The 22,557-nt window shown below is 44.1% G+C and overlaps 1 protein-coding gene across 3 annotated transcripts; it reads right to left on the bottom strand.

The window, feature by feature from the left end:
* Positions 1-6,437: 6,437 nt before the first annotated feature.
* On the bottom strand, positions 6,438-14,424 carry LOC111973235 (leucine zipper transcription factor-like protein 1). 3 transcript variants are annotated; one of them, XM_070446739.1, is made up of 10 exons: positions 14,076-14,424; positions 12,979-13,103; positions 12,614-12,808; positions 11,467-11,524; positions 11,131-11,202; positions 10,951-11,016; positions 10,103-10,162; positions 9,453-9,629; positions 7,755-7,858; positions 6,438-7,612 (listed from the first exon to the last, which is right to left on the bottom strand). In XM_070446739.1, exons 1-10 carry the CDS (start codon positions 14,076-14,078, stop codon positions 7,594-7,596), a joined length of 879 nt encoding a protein of 292 aa, XP_070302840.1. In that variant the 5' UTR covers positions 14,079-14,424; the 3' UTR covers positions 6,438-7,593. The 3 variants fall into 3 exon arrangements, with proteins under 3 accessions (XP_070302840.1, XP_023856294.1, XP_023856295.1); XM_024000526.2 differs by having other exon boundaries at positions 10,085-10,162; positions 14,076-14,423; XM_024000527.2 differs by having other exon boundaries at positions 9,453-9,611; positions 10,085-10,162; positions 14,076-14,423.
* Positions 14,425-22,557: the final 8,133 nt, after the last annotated feature.

Raw genomic sequence — 22,557 nt, 5'->3', positions numbered from 1 at the left:
GCCAAATAASTGGATGGGGAAACTGGAATGACAGCCAACAGCCAACTGGTTATTGCCTCACTGTCACTGGTGAATGATGTGAGTTCCTATCCATTTCCCTATCAACCTTTGTCGATTGGCAATGAAGTATGAATCGAATAAAGAATGAATGGAATTGAATGAGAGCTCTGATGCTGCATTCATGTGTCCCYTTGTCCATCATTTTATTAATTTAAGCCCTCACCCCTTTAGCTAACCYTTCCCCTAACCMTAATACCTTAATCCTAGCCTAGCTAACGTTAGCCACCTAGCTAGAATTCGTAATATTTAATGCTATGAAAATTAGTAAAATATTGTACTTTTAGAAAATGTGTAACATTTTGTAACATAAATAAAAATATTTGTCACATATCATACAAAATGGGTGATAGACATCCACAAATTAATACATACTGTACCATAAGAAAAACTTATAGCATACTAAATGGATTTTCCCGGATTTACGTACAGAATAATACAAAATGCTCTGAGACCAGGTTGTCCAGGGACATGTTCTACAGAGGGAGGTGGTCCAGGGAGGTGGTTTTGGCAGGAGTCCAGTCAGAGGGTCAGAACCATAATTATGTTAACTCGCTAGCTCATGTTAGAACATACAGTATGTTTAACTGGGAAACACAACATAAATCACCATGACCATGTGACCAAAAGTCTTTCAAAATCAAAGAGCCAGTCAATGCACCCTATTTCCCATAAACAGGACCTCACTTCAAATTTCTGAAGAAAAACACTTTACAGTTGACACTGATTTTGAGTTAGAATTGAGAAAAGTCCCTTGGTAAACCCCCTTAGTCCCCGGTCTTTAAATTGGCCAGGAAGCTGCTGTGAATCTCTGTGATGTGTGTATAAGCAGACAGTTGCTCCAGTGTTTTCTAGAAAGTCGCTGTTTGTGCCCTCAGCGGCAAGGGAGTTTGGCACGCTGACACACAATAGCACCACTTCCTGTGTGACTGTTAGCACGGATTTATTTCACAYGTTGATACTCATCAGCTTGCCAGCTGCATCACGAAACTGTCATAGAATCACTGTCTGACTTACGTACATGGTTTGATYACACCATAAGGACCCCTTGTTCATGTCCTCATTACATGTAGTGCAACAAAACCACTCATGGTCTGGAAAGTTCTCTACTTTTGATAGATTTAAATCAAACAATATTGAAATCACCTTTGTCACAAMCATAAACGGTCAACTCCATCTGCCTGATAGGATATTCATTTTGGTTAATTGATTAATTTGGTTACCGTTAATTTTTATTCGATTYTAGAGTCAAAGCAACTGAGGAAAAACAAATTGTTACTTTGTGTATCACTTGAATGAAAAAGACAATTTACTTTTTTTTCAACGCCGTAAAAACATCAACTCTGTCAGATTTTTGTGTATCGTCAACTCTGTCAGAGTGCTGAAAGAACTGCTGGAATGGTTTAATTTTTAWTTGGGGTTTTCAAAATAATAATTTTCTATATTTTACTAAATGTTTGTATTGAACTTGTATTTTTAGAGGCAAAAGTATGTCTGTTTTTAGTATTTGCTGTAAACTCCGGCACTGGCTTGTCAACTCTGTCACTGATGGCTAACCCCCTTAATCTTTTTGTCCATATTGTGAAAAAAAATGTAATCACTGTTCTGCAACATATTGACATATTCGCTGTGTTAGATCCAAGGGATGTTTGCTTTCTAAATGTTGTTTTATGTTCTGAATCTAGAAAAACATGCCAAATTGGAAACTCTGGAAACTACAAGGTGTCGAAAGCATTCCACAGGAACCCAGCAGCGTTGCAGTTTTTGACACAAACCAGAACTACCATACCCTGTTCAAAGGCACAAATCTTTTGTCATGCCCATTCACCCTCTAAATGGCAGACATACACAATCCATGTTTCAATTGTTTAAATGCTTAAAAAATATATAATATATATATATTTTTTTATTTTCATCAAAACTGCATTGTTGGTTAAGGGCTTGTAAGTAAGCGTTTCACCTGTTGTTCTCGGCGCATGTGACAAATACAATTTGATTTCATTAAAGTGGATTTAACAAGTGACATCAATAAGGGATCATAGCTTTCACCTGGTCTGTCATGTAGAAAGCAGGTGCTCTTAATGTTTGGTGTACTCAGTGTATATTTCAAATGTTGTTAATATAAAAAAAATATGGGAAAAAGGAGAGATTGTCCTGTCTTCCAAGAATCCCTTAGTTGTATTTATTTTCTATAAAAAGAAAGTGCAATTCATCCTCATTCAGTAACTAGTCATCCTGGTCTGCTTTTCAAAATTTGGTAACCATAGTTTCATTACTCAGATTTCAAAGGCTRAATAATGCTCTGCTGCCCAAAAATGTCTCATCTTCCTGTCAAGATAGTTTGACTATGGTGCTAAACGTGTAGCCAGCACCCGTATCCACAAAGCATCTCAGAGTAGGAGTACTGAGCTATGATCAGTTTTAGCATTTAGACTAGAATGAATCAGATTATATGGACAGATCCTATATCAGCACTCCTACTCAGATGCTTCGCGGCTACGGGCCCAGGACTATATGGTGTAGCCATATCTACTGACCCCCAGTGGACAGAGCGTGTATTTCACAGCAAACAATTCCAGTGGCTTTGAAAGTCACTCTATGGTACCAAATATCATTCATATCATTTAGAAATCGTTTATAAATAATTATTGTATGTCATTTCGAGTTTGATTGAGCTCTGCCTAGATTTTGTAGTAGGTTATCTTGTTGAGGGCAGAAGCGATGTACGTGTCCGTGGACGAGATCCCGAGTTTGCTTGAAAAGCTCCTGTAAAATCACCCCCCAGCAGTAGTGGTACATGGGTAAAATCCCTGTGGAAGCCAAGCCAGAAACAAAAAGCCATACTATAACCTGTGTTGTGATAATTGCCCAGTTCGGTTCATACGTCTTGCCACCGTGATATATAGCCCTAACGCCAAGACAACAACCACACCTTTGTTTCATCATAAAACCAGAGAGCAACCTCTGTCCGGTGAAGTCCACAAAGCATATAGCAGGAAACAAACAGTTACATGACCTACAGCATGGTCAAGCAAGTTAATGTTTCCGGCATTTTCGGACTACTAAACAACTATTGATTTAGAACCACAGAGAGTTACCGCAAGTCACAAAGAAAACAGGAGCTGCATCCACTATTCCAGCACCATTTCAACATTATCAAATCACCTATGTCTAATACAGTGACAACTAAAAGATACCAAAAACTATTTAGTAGAGTAAACGTAAGCTAAATATGATGTGGCTGTCCATTGTTCTGATTTCTCTCTCTCTGTGTGTGTGTGTGTGTGTGTGTGTGTGTGTGTGTGTGTGTGTGTGTGTGTGCGTGCGTGTAGAAAAAACATGTTGACTCGCCCTACTTGTAGAGAAATGCCAATGCCATCCTCCTCTCTTTCATGTTGACAAACAGTCTATGACTCGGTCATTCGGTACAGGACATGCTTCTAGCTACATATTGAACTTCCATCCTCTCAGGAGGCACAATGTATGCATTTATGGTTGGATCAGAATCACCGTTATAATCATTGGCCAGTATGGAGAATTAAGTAAAACCACATGTCCAAATCCCTATCTCCATTACATTTACATCCATCCATGGATCCATCCATCCATTACATCCATCCATGGATCATTTAAGAAAGGGCCCATTTTAGCTAKCTAGCCATCAGAGGACGACACAACGAGATGCAACCATTTAAGTTCTGTCAACGACATGTTGCTTTTGATGTGATTGGTGTGAAGCCAAATCCAAAAACTGGCTTCCATTGACACTTTTTTTGTCCTTATGCACCAGGACCATTCACAGCTTACCCAGTTAAACTCAACTCTGATTGGCTATTATTTGGTATGCAGCCAGCCAGCTGATGCCTGATGTCCATCAGATGCATATACTTTTTGCTGGATGTCTTTTCCGTACTTACATGTTTCACTTTTCAACTAGATAAAAGCTAGCTAGTTGGAATATGTGTGGGTACTTCCATTTGTACCACCGCACGTTAAAGCAACGAACGAGTTGAACATATGCGGTACACAGAACACATCGCTGCTTAGTGGGGCATTCCCCAACATAAGAGTTGCGCCATTGACAATGAATGCCTTCCACCGGAACGCAGAGTTTGATGCCTCTGGTGGGCATGAGGCGTGAAGCTAATTGACTAAATAATTTGCCTAATTTATCGCACCTGCCAACACATACAAGAGACACCCACATCAAACCACACCCGAAACCAACTCACGTTTGAATTCAATCATAGCCGCTAACATTTCTTAAATGAACCACATCTAAAACAAGGCCAAATCAGGAAGTGCAGTTGTCCTTTAAGGGTTGAGTGTTTGGCATCTCATGGGCCATGTCAACCAGTGGAGGCTGGTGGGAGGAGCAATGGGAGGACGGGGGTCATTGTAATGGCTGGAATGTCATAATTGGAACGGAGTCAAACATGTGGTTTCCATATCTTTGATGTGTATGGTACCGTTCCATTTACTCCATTCCAGCCAATACAATAACTCAGTCCTCCTATAGCTCTTCCCACCAACCTCCACTTATGTCAACACCCTACACAATGGATAGTTATAGTGTATTGTATTGGGTATTGTTGTCCCATTGAACAGGAAATTCAGGGCCAATGCAGTAAAAAACGTTTTTTTCCCTGTTTTATATATATATATTTTTTTATGATAATGCTCTTTTAGTGTGAGAGCTGTTTGAAAAGACCACCTGCAATTTCAGTCTGTTTTGTTGGGATGGAGTTTTGGCCTGCCTGGTGACATCACCATGAGGTAATTAAGTTAATAGGCCAATAAGAAAGGGAGTTCCAAACATCTCTGCCAATAACAGCCAGTTTTCAGGTTTCCCCTCCCCACTCAGACCACTCCTAGACAGTCCTAGCAAAATTCTTGATGAGAAATTGCTCTTAGCTAAGAAGCTATTTTTGACCATTTTAATTGAAAACAATCATAGTACAGGTATCAAGAAATGATTTGATATGGAGATAAACACGGCTGAATGAGACCTGATAACAAAATCTGATATTTATAAGCCTAGATTCTGCAGTACCCTCTTCATGCTTCCAGGATTGTTCAAAATCATACCTGCATAATGAAAGAGATTTGCGTCAGTTCAAATCTGGTATCAGGACAAAATGTGATTCAGAGTCACCGAATATATTTTAAGTATTTTAATTAAACTCAAGCGATAAATGGTAAATGCAATTTTCGTATATACGGGTTCGCTGTATCACCGCGCAAGGTAAAACAGAGAACTGTGGAATGTACTCAAATAGCAGTTCTTATACTATGACAGCTTTAGTTCCAACTCGTCCGTTGGCCTATCATAGTAGAGGCTGAGCGCGGTTTAAACTTTGCTCAGCCTATGCTGGCACTCGAACTTGTCCAAGTCCCATGGTGCTCTCCTCTGTCCGCATCTGGTTGTTGGGTAGATTAAATCCGTCTTGTGTCTCCGTCGATTCTACACTCAAACAGTTCCTAATATGGTATTGTCCAGTGCTCTACACTCCCTGGTTGGCTTAGAGATATGCACCCCTCCCCTCTCCAGATTGACCACAGCCTGTATAGCCTGTCCCTCTATGTTGATCAGTCTTTACACACCTACACATCTGTATTGTTTGTGTGTGTAACAAAACAATATTCATCTTCAAACAATATGGTAGCGGGCTATAGTGCATAAACATAAATCCTAWCAATAACCAAATGGTGACAGGTATGACAGGTAATCAAACATCTTCTCAAAATAGGTTTAGCAGACTCAGACTCATAGCTAGATTGTAAAAATAAAATTTAAAAAACATTTGCGWACCAAATGTCACCCTATTCCCTTTATAATTCACTACTTTCGACGATGCCCCTATGGGCCCTGATCAAAAGTAGGGTACTATATAGGGAATAGGGTACCATTTGGGAAGCAAACATGCACTTCTCTCAGAGAGATGAGATGCAGTTAGTCTCTTACCATGGCCTAAATCTCATGGGTTCCCCGGATGCCGTCCAGCCCGATCTTCAGTTTAACCGTGGTACTCCATCACCTGGGTCTCGTACTCAGCCGTGGTGGCACCGGTTGGGCTCGTTGGTCATATCTGCGCCATGTAGCCTGAWAAGCGCTTGTTAAGCCTAGAGAGGGTGTGTTTCTCTGCAGCCCATGAGCGGACCCGAGCCAGCATGGGCCCCGCAGAAGCAGATGCTACTGCTGCAGCCAGAGCTGCACACGTTCCCAGCCCCCTGCTGCGGCCCATAGAGAAGGCAGCACTGCCACCACCCATATCCAGGCCCATCCCATTCATTGTAGTGTGAGGATTAACTTTAGATAGCTGCTTGCAGGCCCACATCTTTTATATCCTGTCCCAGGGTGCACTTTGAACAAATGTGAAAGAAGCTGACATTTTGGTAACAGTTTTTATTACCCCACAACAATTCAAACATATCACACATACACGTCTAATATGACATAGGTGGTCGTGTATCGTACTCTACAAGAGCATTACGTCAAAGACAGCAACATAGAATTTTTGTCATATTACACACATATGCCTCTGGCCTGGTACCAGACGGAATACAATATATGCCTTGATACCAGGCTATTATCAGGGTTAAGGACAAAAAAGTTCACTGTTCCCATAAAAATATTCTATATGTGTAGAGAAGTATTTATACATTTGCTTAGGTCCAACCTCTATCTTTCCAAGCATTTTTTATATGCTAAAACAGGATAAAAATTGTAAGAAAAATAAGAAAACATGTCAAATCATACTACTGTATGTAAACGTTTCCCTCAAAACCTTCCCCTCAAGATATTTTGGAATGTTATGCTATGCTGCGATTCATAATATGTACCATTAGCCATGACTATTCACTATCATTAAAACTTGGAGCTCCGAATTCCGCCAGCTGAATACATATAAACAGATGTTGCATGATACCCCAGCTACATAGAAATAGGTGAAAAAGATTATACAGTCTTGAGGAGACACAATAGTTTATATTGGTGTCATGGGAAAATGTACCCATCACCATCAGATATAGACAGCACCAAAGCTTCAAGCATATCTCTCCTATTCAGAAGGCCTCCTTTTTTAGACAGCAAGTCAAGGACGTGAAAGTACTTGCATAGTGCAATGAGGAAAACCTACTACTAAACACACAAAGCTCCAGCTCCTAGATATGGGACAGCACGGAGTAGCAGAGGGACAGAGACATTCAAGGTTCTTCTCCCAGTGAGACTGACCATAGGAGGCTCTGTCGATTAGCCCCCAACCCTTAATACCCCGCAATCATCTCCTAAAGCCAATGACTACAAAATCTGCTGGATCAGCGAGATGATACGATTCTTCTGAAAGGTTCTGAACTACAGGTGATATTCTCAATTACATTTTTTGTTCAAAGCACCTCCTCCTGCAGTGGGGTAGAATAAATGATAAATGGGCAAAAACCTTCTCCAGAGTGACAGTCCCAGGTCTTGGGCCATTTCTACCCTCTTGTTGTGTATTTTAACCTCCATTTTGTGTCTTGTTGTGTGATGCAAAGGGTTCATTCATCAGACTCGTATCTAGAATTGATACATTGGAACTGTTAGCAGAGAAGGTTGTTAGACAGGAACTACAAACATAATCATCTTTCAGGAGAAGAATCTCAATTAACCAGTCTATATATCATACATAACAAATTTGTATAATAATCAACCGACTCACTTTGAAAGCCGTTTCCTGATGTCCTTGATCTGCTCATTTTTCTTGGTGAGGATCTCCTTCATGTTGCGGTAGGCAGAAGTCTGTTGGAACTTCCGGTCCAGCTCCTACACAAAATGGCAGATAATACAATTGTGTCCATAGCTCAAATGATAACTTCAGATGCAGTGCATTAGGAAACTATTCAGACCCTTTAACTTTTTGTTATGTTACAGCCTTATTCTAAAATGGATTAAATAGTTTTTCCTCCTCACTAATTTACACACAATACCCCATAATGACAAAGCAAAAACAGGTTTTTAGAAATGATTGCAAATGTATTAAAAATAAAAAACATTTCCATAAGAATTCAGACCCTTTACTCAGTACTTTGTTGAAGCACCTTTGGCAGGGATTACAGCCTCGAGTCTTCTTGGCACTTGAATTTGGAGAGTTTCTCCCATTCTTCTCTGCAGATCCTCTCAAGATCTGTCAGGTTGGATGGGGAGCGTCACTGCACAGCTATTTTCAGGTTTCTCCAGAGATGTTTGATCTGGTTCAAGTCCGGGCTCTGGCTGGGCCACTCAAGGACATACAGACTTGTCTCAAAGCCACTCCTGCGTTGTTTTAGTTGTCTGCTTAGGGTCGTTGTCCTGTTGGAAGGTGAACCTTCGCCCCAGTCTGAGGTCCTGAGCACTCTGGAGCAGGTTTTCATCAAGGATCTCTCTGTACTTTGCTCCGTTCATCTTTCCCTCGATCCTGACTAGTCTCCCAGTCCCTGAAAAACATCCCCACAGCATGATGCCACCAACATGCTTCACCGTAGGGATGGTGCCAGGTTTCCTCCAGACAGGCCAAAGAGTTCCATCTTGGTTTCAATCTTGGTTTCATCAGACCAGAGAATCTTATGGTTTCTTATGGTCTGAGAGTCTTTAGGTGCCTTTTGGCAAACTCCAAGCGGGCTGTCATGTGCCTTTTACTGAGGAGTGGCTTCCATTTGGCCACTCCACCACAAAGGCCTGATTGGTGGAGTGMTGCAGAAATGGTTGTCCTTCTGGAAGGTACTCCCATCTCCACAGAGGAACTCTGGAGCTCCCTTYTCCCCCGATTGCTCAGTTTGGCCAGGAAGCCAGCTCTAGGAAGAGTCTTAGTGGTTCTCCATTTAAGAATGATRGAGGCCACTGTGTTCTTGGGAACCTTCAATGCTGCAGAAATGTTTTGGTACCCTTCTCCAGATCTGTSCCTCGACACAATCCTGTCTTGGAGTTCTACGGACAATTCCTTTGACCTCATGGCTTGGTTTTTGCTCTAAGATGTACTGCCATCTGTGKGACTTTATATAGACAGGTGTGTGCCTTTCAATGGAAACAGAGCACCTGAGCTCAATTTTGARTCTCATAGCAAAGGGYGTGAATACTTATGTAAATAAAGKTATTTCTGTTTTTTAAATTTWAATTTGCAAACATTTCTAAAAACCTGTTTTCACTTTGTCATTATGGGGTAGTGTGTGTAGATTGATGAGGAAAATAAATATTTAATCAATTTGAGAATAAGGCTGTAACGTAATAAAATGTGGAAAAAGTCRAGCGGTCTGAATACTTTCCGAAAACACTATATTTTGAGACTGAAGTTCACACAATTGTCTATTGGTTGAAATCAATGCATGATTTATGTGAAAGGCATCAGGTAGGTACCAGTATAGGGTACGGGCCAAGCACGTACCTTCTCTGCCAGGGACAGTTGTTCCTGTACCCTGAGCAGGTCATGTTTGGCAGACACCAGGTTGTCCTGCAGGTCTCTTTGGGAGGCAGCRTTGACACTCAGGGACTTCTGGTAGTCTTCCTGCAGTGCTGCCACCGTGTCCTCCAGACTAGTGATCTCCTGAGAACGGGTGGTCATCTTGGGGAGAGAGACAAGGCATGTCAGTGGGTGAACTTTGATGTGCGTTCCAAATGGCCCCCTTTTCCCTATACAGTGCAGTACTTTTGACCAGAGCCCTATGGGAATCGGGTGCCATTTAGGATGCACACTCAGATTGACATATATTCAACACACAAAGCATAGTGACAGATTGATACATACCAGTTGATTTCCATGAAAGCAAATTAAATAATAGTAATCGTTCAGAAAAAAAGCAGGACAAAAGCTTCAACACATCATAAACACAAGTCCAGCATGTGGACAATTTCACTAAAAGGAAAAAAATTATACAATGCACAAAAAMCAGGAAGTAAACAGGAAATACTACTGAAAAATCAAGTGCAGTTGTCATTCTATGGTCTTTTGAACAAGGTTTGTTTGTTATATTGTTAACCCATGACCTTGAACCCATGGCCCTTATGGTGCTACAGTACTTGCTGTTCYCCCTTGACCTTCTGCAAGTCTTTGAGAGCCCTCTCCGCCCTGGTCTTCTCATCCAACGCACCCATGGCCTGAAAAACAATCAGTATACTGCATATAAGTGATACCAACATATAAGTGATACGATCACTCAATTAGCAAGGTCAGGTGTAGGACAGGTGGAAAAATGAGCACAATTACAATGTTGTCAAAAGTTACAATAAGTAGAGTGCATTTAAGTGTTCGTAAATTCACTCTGGACACTCTGCTCTGAAATGCAAGCTCTGATTGTCAGCTGGAATGGCAATAGCTAGAGTACTATAACATAACTTACTTAGTAACATAGCAGGCTATTCTAGCCAGATAGCTARCTTGCTACAGTACAATGTCTTTCATTTGTTTATTTTAGGAGTATGACACTGCCAACATTTTAATGGAAATCCTGAATATGTTAACCCTCAATACGCAGCTTACACACACACRTATTCCAAACTATTCAGATTTTTTAAACTTATGTACATTAATGACGACTTCAAAATGCACTTCAAAATGAAAAAGAGCACCTTCCAAACCCCTCTCCGAGGAAATAGCTACCCAAATAACYAACCAGGCAGTTCGGCCATCCATTCCATTCTAGCAGACAAGCAGCTAGCAGACAAGCAGCTCATGATTGTTCTGAGGTTACTAGGAAATCAGGAGTCATTCAGGTGAATATTRTCGTGCCATTATAAACTAATCATGATCATGGATGTGATCAGGTACAGAACTTGACAAAATGATGTCCAAATCTACAGTGCCACACCATTGATAATCAACATCATAACTAAGTAAGAACATGTCAATCAGAAACACACTTTACGGATTCAGATGTGTGAGGTACCTGGGTTTCCAAAGTCCGGAGCCTGCCTTTGAGCTTATTATTTTCCTCTTGTAGCCTTGATATCTCCTGATGAAAAACCAATGTGAAGAAACAGTTGATGAGATGGCTGGTGATATAGCTGCTGAGCTGGTGCTCTTACAATAWACATCTGTACTACCAGATGAGGTTTGAGTACCGTACCTTGTTGAGAAGTTCAGATACCCCACCTTCATTCAGCGGTGCTAACTTGGGCTTGCTAATTTCTTGGTTAGTCTGGGTAAGGAAGTAAGGCATGTACGTGAGCACATACTCTCCCATCAATAAATGGCATCAATATATGTTGTCAGCTGTCCATTACCTTGATAACATGGACTTAAAACATTCACTTAAAAAGGTYGGCCATTTCCAATTGTGATACGATTCAAGTGCTGTGTATTTCATGAAAGTGCAACATTTCAGCCTTAACCCTAAACATGTAATATATGCACACTTCTTTTTTTATAAAGGGGAAATAGTTCAAAGTGGTTGGGCACTCACCTTATTTGGGTTTTTAAACTCAGTATTCTCAAACTCAGCCACTTGCTCTAACAACTCTCTGTAGAAAATGAAAAAGAGCAAAGGGGATGAGAAAAAGAGAGATGGACAAATAATTAGAACATTTTATACTTTTAGGCACATTTATAGCTCATAAACGAACCAGAGTAATGACAGAATGTTTGATACCATAAAGTGAGTTTCATTGAGTGTAATAAAGGTCAAATGTAGTTTAAACACAGCTGTTAATATTCTCAATTCAGCAGATATTAGATGTCAAATACAAACAAAGACCCAAATTGCTAGAACATTTTTATTAATCCAATATCTCTCATTCCCTCACACTCATGTACCAATCTCACAACAACCTCACAATATCCATAGAGGCAAATCAAAGTCTTGTTCGTAAAGTACGAAAATGGTCTCTCTAATACCATTTGCCATGTAATCACTGTCTCCATTCTACCATTCTACATTGCTGATGGCCTGTCAGTTTTTCAACATCAAAAAGTTGGGACTGTAAAAGGAATGGCTTTCCCCCCTCTCTCTCTAAAAGACCCATTAACAGTCCCTTGGCCTGGAAATGTACTCCACATCACAGAGCCATTTTATACATTTCAAAGTGGCATGTTCCTGTGCCCCAGTAACAAGTTCAGATCCATCCTCAGAGTGAGGCAGTGAGTGTGAGGGAAGGGTCTTAGCCTCACCCTCCCATTTCATTGTATTGTTGGGGGAAAAGGGTAGTGAAGTGTGAGAAACCGTTATCTGCTATTAACCCATTGCGTAATTGCTTCAATAGCCTTCAGTCCGAGTTTAGATTTAGGATGTGCGCTATTGAGATTCATTGAGCCACCAGCTAGTTTCCAATGTTAAACTGAAATATACCTTCACATACACTCCCTAATTCTCAGTACTACCTACTATTTTACATTTTAGTCACTAAGCAGACGCTCTTATCCAGAGCAACTTACAGTTAGGAGTGCATACATTTTTGTACTGGTCCCCCGTGGGAATCGAACCCACAACCCTGGCGTTGCAAGCACCATGCTCTACCAACTGAGCCGCAAAATGGGAGTCAGCCTGTCCTCGAAGCCCCCCCCTCATCCCCACAGTCCACCTCCGAGCCATCCCACCCCTCCCCACAGCCCACCTGTTCTCCAGCTCCGATATGTCAGTCTGCAGACGGAGGTAGAACTTTTCAGCCTGGGAGAAGAGCTGCCGAAGCAGCAGCACGTTGGTGTGGGCCGTGTTGATGAGCTCTGTCTCGACCTCCCCTCGCACAACCAGCTGCAGCCCGTCCAGCATGTCCCGCACCTCGTCCACTGTGAATGTCTCCTCCACTAGCCTATAATAGAATATAAATAGAATAACTATTTTTCCCTGTGGGGGAACTTCTTCTTTGGAGATACACACAAATACCCTTCAAAGCTGTCCTAAAAAGACAGACTTACATTCCTCCGACAAACATTGTTGGCTAGCTGTGATAAAAAACATAAAAATAGTGTGATACAACACCTGCTGTCTTTAAGGTCCTCGAAGCAGGAGTCAATGGTCTTGAGTCTGATGATCCTCTTGGAGCGTGCAAAGCGCATGTAGTTGATGGCCTCATTCTGATGGTGTTCATTGAAACCAAACTCAGCCTTCAAGGAGAGAGAAGGAGAAAGAGGGACAGGGATGGATGTCAATTTCCAGCTAAGTAACATAAACTAGAAGACGGATCTGTGGTTGTGGCCCTCTTCATTAATCATAGTTAGTTGGTTAGCTAGCAGGTTACGTTACTGTTTCAAGCACAATATCGAACAATTTCTCTTCAAGTTGGATTAAACCTAACCCCATTCTTAACCACACTGCTAACCTTAAATTAAGACCAAATAGCTCATTTTAGTGTTCATGCATTTTTACGATATAGTCAATTTTGACTGTGGCAATTAGTGGAAACCCTAGCTAATCAGCAGGCAGCTCTGTGTCGTCATGGAAACGTTATAGTATGTTCTAGAGGGCTAGCCTAGTAGCAGTCACTTGGCTAGTTAGCTAATGTTTACAATTTCGCTACTCACTCACTAAACTAACGTCAGCAAGCTAACTATCCGTGCAGTCGACCGCATCGATTACAGAGATTGTTCGCGCACCAGACGTGACAAAGCATAATCCTGCTGCTACTACTACTACTCTGTTCTTTATTTTACTCGAATCATGTCTACTGTATCCTGATGCCTAACGTTAACGTCGTTAGTCACTTTACCCTGCCTTCATGACATGACTCATGTACAGATCTACCTCAAATACCTCATACCCCTGCACATTGATTTGGTATTGGTACTCGTGGTATATAGCTCAATTCTTGGGTATTGTATTCCTTTTGTGTTAGCTACTATTTTTCTTTGTATTATTATTTTTTAACTCTGCATCGTTGGGAAGGGCTCGTAAGCAAGAATTTCACGGTTAAGTCTAACATTACACCCGTTGTATTCGGCGCATGTGATGAATACAATTTGATTTGATCCCTTGCTAAATCCACACCAGCAAGCTGGCCATATCATGTTGCTGGCTACATAAGCTAGCTAGCTAACGTTAGCTGGGCTAAAGTAGCTTAGCTTGCTAATGTTACTCACCATTGTTGACGCCAAACACCCTACTCTTTTACTGCTAAATATTATGTTAACTGGCTAGACAAACGAGTAGTTACACTACGCTTTAAACTAGCTATGTTTATTGATGGTGATATCTGAAAATATATCAGCTAGCTCGCCTCTTCAGCTCTGGAGATGTCTTGGATACGGAAAAGCGTCATTGCGTTGGTAACCATGGAGCACGTTCAACCATAGAACACTAAATGTGAAATCTTATGTTTATTTGACTCTGATGATAAAGAAATAGAAAATATTCATGTAAAGGACTGTGTTAAATATTTAGGAAAACATTTGTCAAAAAAACAATGTCAGACAACATTTGAATTTCTCTCCTAAAATTAAGAAAACCTCAAATATATTCAATAATTGGCTACAAAGAGATCTTTCTATACTTGGGAGAGTACTTCTGTCCAAAGCAGAGGGACTGTCTCGTTTTGTGTACCCCTCATTATCGTTATGTGTAAATCCTGCTACTTGTAAAGAGATCAATAAGACCTTTCTTAACTTCATCTGGAAAAATAGGTCTCACAAACTAAAAAAGCCAGTCCTTTCTAACAAAAGAGCTGAAGGCGGTCTAGAAGTGTTGGATTTTGTTGACATAAATAACACTTTCAAGATAAACTGGTTGAAAAGATGTTTGATCAAGACTGATTCAATATGGTTTTTCATTCCAAATAATGTGTTTAATAAGTTGGGAGGTCTTCAATTTTTACTGAAATGTAATTATATTCCAGAAAGATTACCTGCTAAATTGGCTAGGTTTCACCAACAAGCTTTAATGGCCTGGAAAATATGTTTCCTGCAGAATTTTTCCCCAAATCAAGCTCTTTTGTGGAATAATTCAGACATAACTGTAAGGAATAAGTAATTGTTCTACCCCAGCTGGCATGAGAGGAATATTGACTTTGTTCTTGATGTTTTCGACAACAAGGGTAATATTCTCATATATGAACAATTTATAACATTGAAAGACTTTCCAATACCTTTCAGAGAGTTTATTTCTGTGATCAAAGCCGTTCCCAGTGGTCTAACTACACTAATGAAAACTCATCTTAGCTTTGGTAATGATCACAAAGTTTATCCAGAACTCAGATTGGAAGGCGTGGGCTTACTTGAGAAATCTTGTTGTAATAAATATATAAGACAAATTCTTCATTCACAAAACCAACTTACACCGAGAGGAAAGTTTTTCTGGAACATGCTTATTCCTGACATTGTCTGGAAAAATGCATGGTTAAGGAAGTGCACTTCAATATTTTACATAAGATATATCCATGTAATTCAATGATATCCAAATTTGTGGCTATTGATGATATCTACATTTTCTGTGAAAAAGAAGGTGAGAATCTGTCTCACTTGTTCTTTGAATGTAAATTTATGTATGCATTTTGGGGAAACCTTGCAAAATACTTATTTACCATTATGAACACTACCTATGTTTTTGACATGAAATGTATAATATGTTACAATTGCGATGATAACAAGACCACTGAAACTATTGCGATTTTTTTTTAAAATTCTTGTTGCCAAATACTTCATACACAAACAAAAATTCCAAAATTCTATACCAAAATTACACTTTACATTTTTTTGAATTGATCTATTTTATTAAAACATTAACCCCAGTGAACAATAAGAATAACATTTTCCTAAATCATTACAAGAAGATTTTTTCAGAGTGATTACAATTGTACTAGAATTGTAATTTTTTTTATTTATTTTTGTTTGTTCCAGTATTTTCTCGTTAATACCTGCGTTCTGTTTTGTATGATGTAAGAATGTAAATTGTTGATCTGTATTTTGAATAATATATAAAAAAAATAAAAATTAAATTAAAAAAAATAAACGTTCAGCCATTGAACAAGTTCCTTGTTGGGTTAGCATTTCTAGTTCTATGCATTCTATTAAATTACTTGAGGGGCTATACAGTACATTCGGAAAGTATTCAGACCACTTCACTTTTTCCACATTTTGTTACGTTACAGCCATATTCTAAAAAGTATTCATTAATTGTTTTCCTCGTCAATCTACACACAATATATAATGAAAAAGCGAAAACAGTTTTTATAAATGTTTGCAAATTTATAAAAATAAAAACATAAATATCTTATTTACATAAATATTCAGACCCTTTGCTATGAGACTCGACATTGAGCTCAGGTGCATCCTGTTTCCAGTGATCATCCTTGAGATGTTTTTACAACTTCATTGGAGTCCACCTGTGATAAATAAAATTTATTGGACATGATTTGGAAAGGCACACACCTGTCTATATAAGGTCCCACAGTTGACAGTGCATGTCAGAGCAAAAACCCAGCCATGAGGTCGAAGGAAATGTCCATATAGCGCCGGGACTGGATTGTGTAGAGACACAGATCTGGGGAAGAGTACCAAAACATTTCTGCAGCATTGAAGGTCCCCAAGAACACAGTGGCCTCCATCATTCTTAAATGGAAGAAGTTTGGAACCACCAAGACTCTTCCTAGAGCTGGTCGGAGAAGGGTCTTGATAAGGCAGGTGACAAAGAACCCGATGGTCACTCTGACAGAGCTCCAGAGTTCCTCTGTGAGAACCTTCCAGAAGTACAACCATCTCTGCAGGTCTCCACCAATCAGGCCTTTGTGGTAGAGTGGCCAGACGGAAGCCACTCCTCAGTAGAAGGCACATGACAGCCCGCTTGGAGTTTGCCAAAAGGCACCTAAAGGTAACTCAGACCATGAAAAACAAGATTCTCTGGTCTGATGAAACAAAGATTGAACTCTTTGGCCTGAATGCCCAACGTCACGTCTGGAGCCTGATGTACATGATGGGGTGCTCCTCCCCATCGTGTATCTGGGACAGAGCGGCCCCCAATCCTGTATCGCATACATCCGTCTGGACCACCATCGGCACCTGGAAATCAGGCGTTACGAGAATCAGATGGGAGCAGAGCGCTTCCTTCCGACGGCTGAACGCTGCTTCAGTCTCGTCCATTAATTTCACTGTTTTCGGGAGGCGGGCCCTGGTTAGATCAGTGAGGGGGGAAGCTATAGCCACAAAGTTGGGGATAAACCGGCTATAGTATCCTGCCAGTCCCAGGAAGGACTTGACCTGTGTCATGGTGCGTGGAACGGGCCAGTCACGTACCGCGTGAACCTTCCTCTCCTGGGGCTTGACGTTCCCCCGTCCGATCAAATACCCCAGGTACTCCACCTCCTCGAACACTAGTTTGCATTTCTTGGGGTTTGCGGTCAACCCGGCATGTCTGAGCGCGTCCAGCACCGCCTGGAGGCGCGTCAGGTGCTCTTCCCAACCTTGGCTGTGGATGATGATACCAGATAGGCCGCTGCGTACTGCTGGTGGGATCGAAGCACTCTGTTCATCAGTCATCATCAGGGCGGGGCTCCGTGGAGACCGAACGGGGGCACCCGGTACTGATACAAACGGTTTGGTGTCGAGAACGCCGTCTTCTCCCGGGAGGAGGCTGCCAACGATGAGCTCATCCACCCTCGGCATGGGGTAGGCGTCGAATAAGCTTATGTTGTTCACACCCCGGAAATCATTACAGAAGCGGAGGCTACCGTCCGGTTTGGGCACCAACACGATGGGGCTGCACCATGCACTGTGGGACTCTTCAATGACCCCCATCCTCAGCATAGCCTAGACTTCTTGTTTCACAGCCTTCCTTCGGGCCTCCGGGATCCGATATGGCCTCTTTCATACTGTTTCCCCAGGCCGGGTACGGATGTGGTGTTCAATGAGGGTCGTGCGGCCCGGCTTCTCGGAGAACACCGCCGTGTTCCGATCGACGAGCTTCCTGAGCTCTTGCTTCTGGGCCGGGTCGAGGTCCTCATTGCTCGGGTCCACCACTGGTACCGTTGGCGTCCTGGGTCCTGACCATAACATCGCCGAGGCTGTCCTCTCGTGCCACTTCTTCAACAGGTTCACGTGGTAAATCTGTCTCCTCGGTTGCCGTACGCGGTAATTGACAGGTCCCAACTTCTCGATCACCTCATATGGCCAGTGCCATGTTGCCAGGAACTTACTTTCGGCCGTGGGGATTAAGACCAACACCCTGTCTGCTACCTGGAATTCTCGGAAATGGGTTCCCCGATTGTAGACCTGGGCTTGGGAGCGTTGGGCCTTCTCCATATGTTCCCTCACGACTAGCCATATGGCTCTCATCCGCTCCCTCATCGTCTCCACGTGCTCTACCACGCTGCGTAAAGGGGTCGGTTGGGCTTCCCACACCTCCTTGGTGACGTCCAGTAGGCCGCGTGGTCTCCTCCCGTAGAGGAGTTCGAAAGGGGAAAACCCAGTGGAGGACTGGGGTACTTCTCGGATTGAGAACATTAGGTGGAGTAGTAGCTGGTCCCAGTTCTTCCCGTCCTGCTCGATGACCTTCCGCAGCATTTGTTTGAGCTTTTTATTGAAGCGCTCGACGAGCCCATCCGTCTGCGGGCGAAAGACGGAGGTCAGGATCTGCTTGATCTTCAGGAGAGCACACAACTCTTTCATTAGGTGGGACATAAACTCAGTACCTTGGTCTGTCAGGATCTCGTTCGGGATGCCCACCCGGCTAAAAAGGTGGAACAGCTCCCGGGTGATTCCCTTGGATACCGCCGCCTGTAGGGGAATGGCCTCGGGATACCGGGTGGCATAATCTACTATCACCAGGATGTACCGGTGTCCTCATGCTGATTTTACCAGGGGTCCCACTATGTCCATGGCGATGCGTTCAAAGGGCACCCCGATGATCGGTAGGGGGACCAATGGGTTTCGGAAGTGGGCTTTCGAGGCAGTGAGTTGACACTCCGGTCCTCCTCATCCCGGGCCAGTGGAACCGGGCGGCGATCCGTTCCCGGGTCTTCTCCATTCCCAGGTACTGCAACACGTGGGTGTGGGCCAGCTGAAGAACGGTTCTCACATACTGTCGGGGCAGCAACAATATCTCTCGAAGTTCCCCCTGTTGGCGCGACACCTGATACAAAAGGTTATTCTTGATTTGGAAATGGGGGTATCGCCAGTCACTCACCCCCGGAAGTAGCTGTCCATCCACCGCTACCACTTGGGCTGCGGCGGCTTTCAAGTTCGGATCCTCCCACTGGGCCGTCCCGAATTGTCCCCTCAGTTGGCCCCTAGCGGGTGTCTCGACTGGCACCTCGAAATCGAGGAGGGGGAGGCTGGGCTCCTCCTCCAGTGGTTCCCCGGGGGGGGTTAGGTTCCGGTGCCCCMTCCGGCCCCGTAGATACAGGTTGGTTAACAGGTTGCTGGTTGCTTCCGGTTCGCACAGGCGATGGGTCGTCCCCGCTCTCTTCTTCGGCCGGCCCGCGAACAGCGGACAATCCCGTCCCAATAGGAGAGGTACCGGCAACTCTGGTACTGCACCCACCATCATCTGGCAGCTCCCTTGCGGCGTCACGATGTTGGTCCATATGGTTGGATACCGCTTTGTCACCATGAACATCTCCCTACCCCGTTCGGACTCCTGGTTCAGCAGGCTCGTGGTTACAAGCGTAACCATACTTCCGGAGTCTAATAGCGCTTCCGTGTCGTGTCCGTCAACCTTCACCGGGACCATGGGTGCAGTTGATTTGTGGTGCGCCCAACAGGAGGTGACAGTTCACGGCATGACCCACCTCGCCTCTGGGGCTAGCTGATGGCATCGACTCCTCTCGAGCCGGGAAATTCCAGGCAATGTGCCCCCGGGCGCCACACTCAAAACTCCTCCTTTGGTCTCCATCTACCTGGGGTCGTCGGTGGCGGGTCGGCCCTACCCCAGCCGTCTCTCCATGCGTTTGCGGTCCTTTGGCCCTGCCGACTGTCGGTTCGGGGGATACAGTGGTGGGGCTGTCCTTCCGTCCCCTCGAACGGGTCGCCGACTCGTCCAGGCTACCACTCAGCAGGGCCTGAGTGTTCTGATGCATCTCCACTGCTTCCAGGAGGACTTCCAAGGTCTGGAGCGCACATAGACTTGCTGCCCTCTTCATGTCGTGGGGTAGCGCCCATAAGAAGCGATCCAGGACCATTATGTCGATGGATGGAGAGGGTGGATACGTCGGTTAGGAGCCATGCTCTGGTGACGCGCAGTAGGTCGCTCATCTGGGCTCGGGGGGATGTGTCGGATACGAACCTCCAGTCGTGGAACCGTTGAGCCCGATGGGCCAGGCTGTACCTGTAGCGGCTGAGTATCTCCCGTTTGATTCCGTCGTAGTTAGCCGCCTGTTTCGTCGTTCAGGTCCCAATACGCCTTTTGGGCATTCCCAGAGAGGAACGGGGCCACAGACTAGCCCACTTCCGCCTTGGCCATCCTTCCCGTAGTGCTGTCTGTTCAAACGTACAGAGGTATGTTTCGATGTCATCGTATTCCGTTAGCTTGATTAAAAACTGTTTGGGATGTGATTCAGGAGACACTCCTCCTTACAGCTTCCTGATTTCCTCAACGAGGCGGACGTTTTGTAGTCGCTGTTCCTCCAGCGTTCGTTCCTGACCGCCTGTTGTGCTTGTTGGGCCCAGACGAACTGAGCTATCAACTCGTCCATGCTGATGCTGTGTAAACGTCAACCCTGATCTGACCACGTTATCAGAATGCCCGCAATTGGTCAAGACGTTTACCCAGATCAGACACGGACAGAGTAGGATTAGCTCGGTTTCAAGGGTGTTTATTTACATTTACATTTACATTTAAGTCATTTAGCAGACGCTCTTATCCAGAGCGACTTACAAATTGGTGCATTCACCTTATGATATCCAGTGGAACAACCACTTTACAATAGTGCATCTAACTCTTTTAAGGGGGAGGGGGTTAGAAGGATTACTTTATCCTATCCTAGGTATTCCTTAAAGAGGTGGGGTTTCAGGTGTCTCCGGAAGGTGGTGATTGACTCCGCTGACCTGGCGTTCGTGAGGGAGTTTGTTCCACCATTGGGTGCCAGAGCAGCGAAACAGTTTTGACTGGGCTGAGCGGGAACTGTACTTCCTCAGAGGTAGGGAGGCCGAGCAGGCCAGAGGTGGATGAACGCAGTGCCCTTGTTTGGGTGTAGGGCCTGATCAGAGCCTGAAGGTACGGAGGTGCCGTTCCCCTCACAGCTGTAGGCAAGCCACCATGGTCTGTTGTAGCGGATGCGAGCTTCAACTGGAAGCCAGTGGAGAGAGCGGAGGAGCGGGGTGACGTGAGAGAACTTGGGAAAGTTGAACAACCAGACGGGCTGCGGCGTTCTGGATGAGTTTTAGGGGTTTAATGGCACAGGCAGGGAGCCCAGCCAACAGCGAGTTGCAGTAATCCAGACGGGAGATGACAAGTGGCCTGGATTAGGACCTGCGCGCTTCCTGCGTGAGGCAGGGTCGTACTCTGCGAATGTTGTAGAGCATGAACCTACAGGAACGGGTCACCGCCTTGATGTTAGTTGAGAACGACAGGGTGTTGCTCCAGGATCACGCCAAGGTTCTTAGCACTCTGGGAGGAGGAACCAATGAGTTGTCAACCGTGATGGCGAGATCATGGAACGGGCAGTCCTTCCGGGAGGAAGAGCAGCTCGTCTTGCCGAGGTTCAGCTTGAGGTGGTGATCCGTCATCCACACTGATATGTCTGCCAGACATGCAGAGATGCGATTCACCACCTGGTTATCAGAGGGGGGAAAGGAGAAGATTAATTGTGTGTGTCGCTGCATAGCAATGATAGGAGAGACCATGTGAGGATATGACAGAGCCAAGTGACTTGGTGTATAGCGAGAATAGGAGAGGGCCTAGAACAGAGCCCTGGGGGACACCAGTGGTGAGAGCACGTGGTGCAGAGACAGATTCTCGCCACGCCACCTGGTAGGACGACCTGTCAGGGTAGGACGCAATCCAAGCGTGGGCGCGCCGGAGATGCCAGTCGGAAGAGGGTGGAGAGGAGGATCTGATGGTTTCACAGTATCAAAAGGCAGCCGATAGGTCTAGAAGATGAAGAGCAGAGAGAGAGAGTTAGCTTTAGCAGTGCGGAGCGCCTCCGTGACCCAGAGAAGAGCAGTCTCAGTTGAATGACTAGTCTTGAAACCTGACTGATTTGGATCAAGAAGGTCATTCTGAAGAGATATAGCAGGAGAGCTGGCCAAGGACGGACGTTCAAGATTTTTGAGAGAAAAGAAAGAAGGATACTGGTCTGTAGTTTGTTGAACATCAGAGGATCGAGTTGTAGGTTTTTTCAGAAGGGGTGCAACTCTCGCTCTCTTGAAGACGGGAAGGGACGTAGCCAGCGGTCAAATGAGTTGATGGAGCGAGGTGAGGTAAGGGAGAAGGTCTCCGGAAATGGTCTGGAGAAGAGAGAGGGGATAGGGTCAAGCGGGCAGGTTGTTGGGCGGCCGGCCATCACAAGACCGGAGATTTCATCTGGAAGAGAGGGGAGAAAGAGGTCAAAGCACAGGGTAGGGCAGTGTGAGCAGAACCAGCGGTGTCGTTTGACTTAGCAAACGAGGATCGGATGTCGTCGACCTTCTTTTCAAA

The sequence above is a fragment of the Salvelinus sp. IW2-2015 genome, linkage group LG14 (genome assembly GCF_002910315.2).
Source record: "Salvelinus sp. IW2-2015 linkage group LG14, ASM291031v2, whole genome shotgun sequence".
Classification (NCBI taxonomy): Eukaryota; Metazoa; Chordata; class Actinopteri; order Salmoniformes; family Salmonidae; genus Salvelinus; species Salvelinus sp. IW2-2015.
This window is presented reverse-complemented; position numbering and strand designations above follow the sequence as displayed.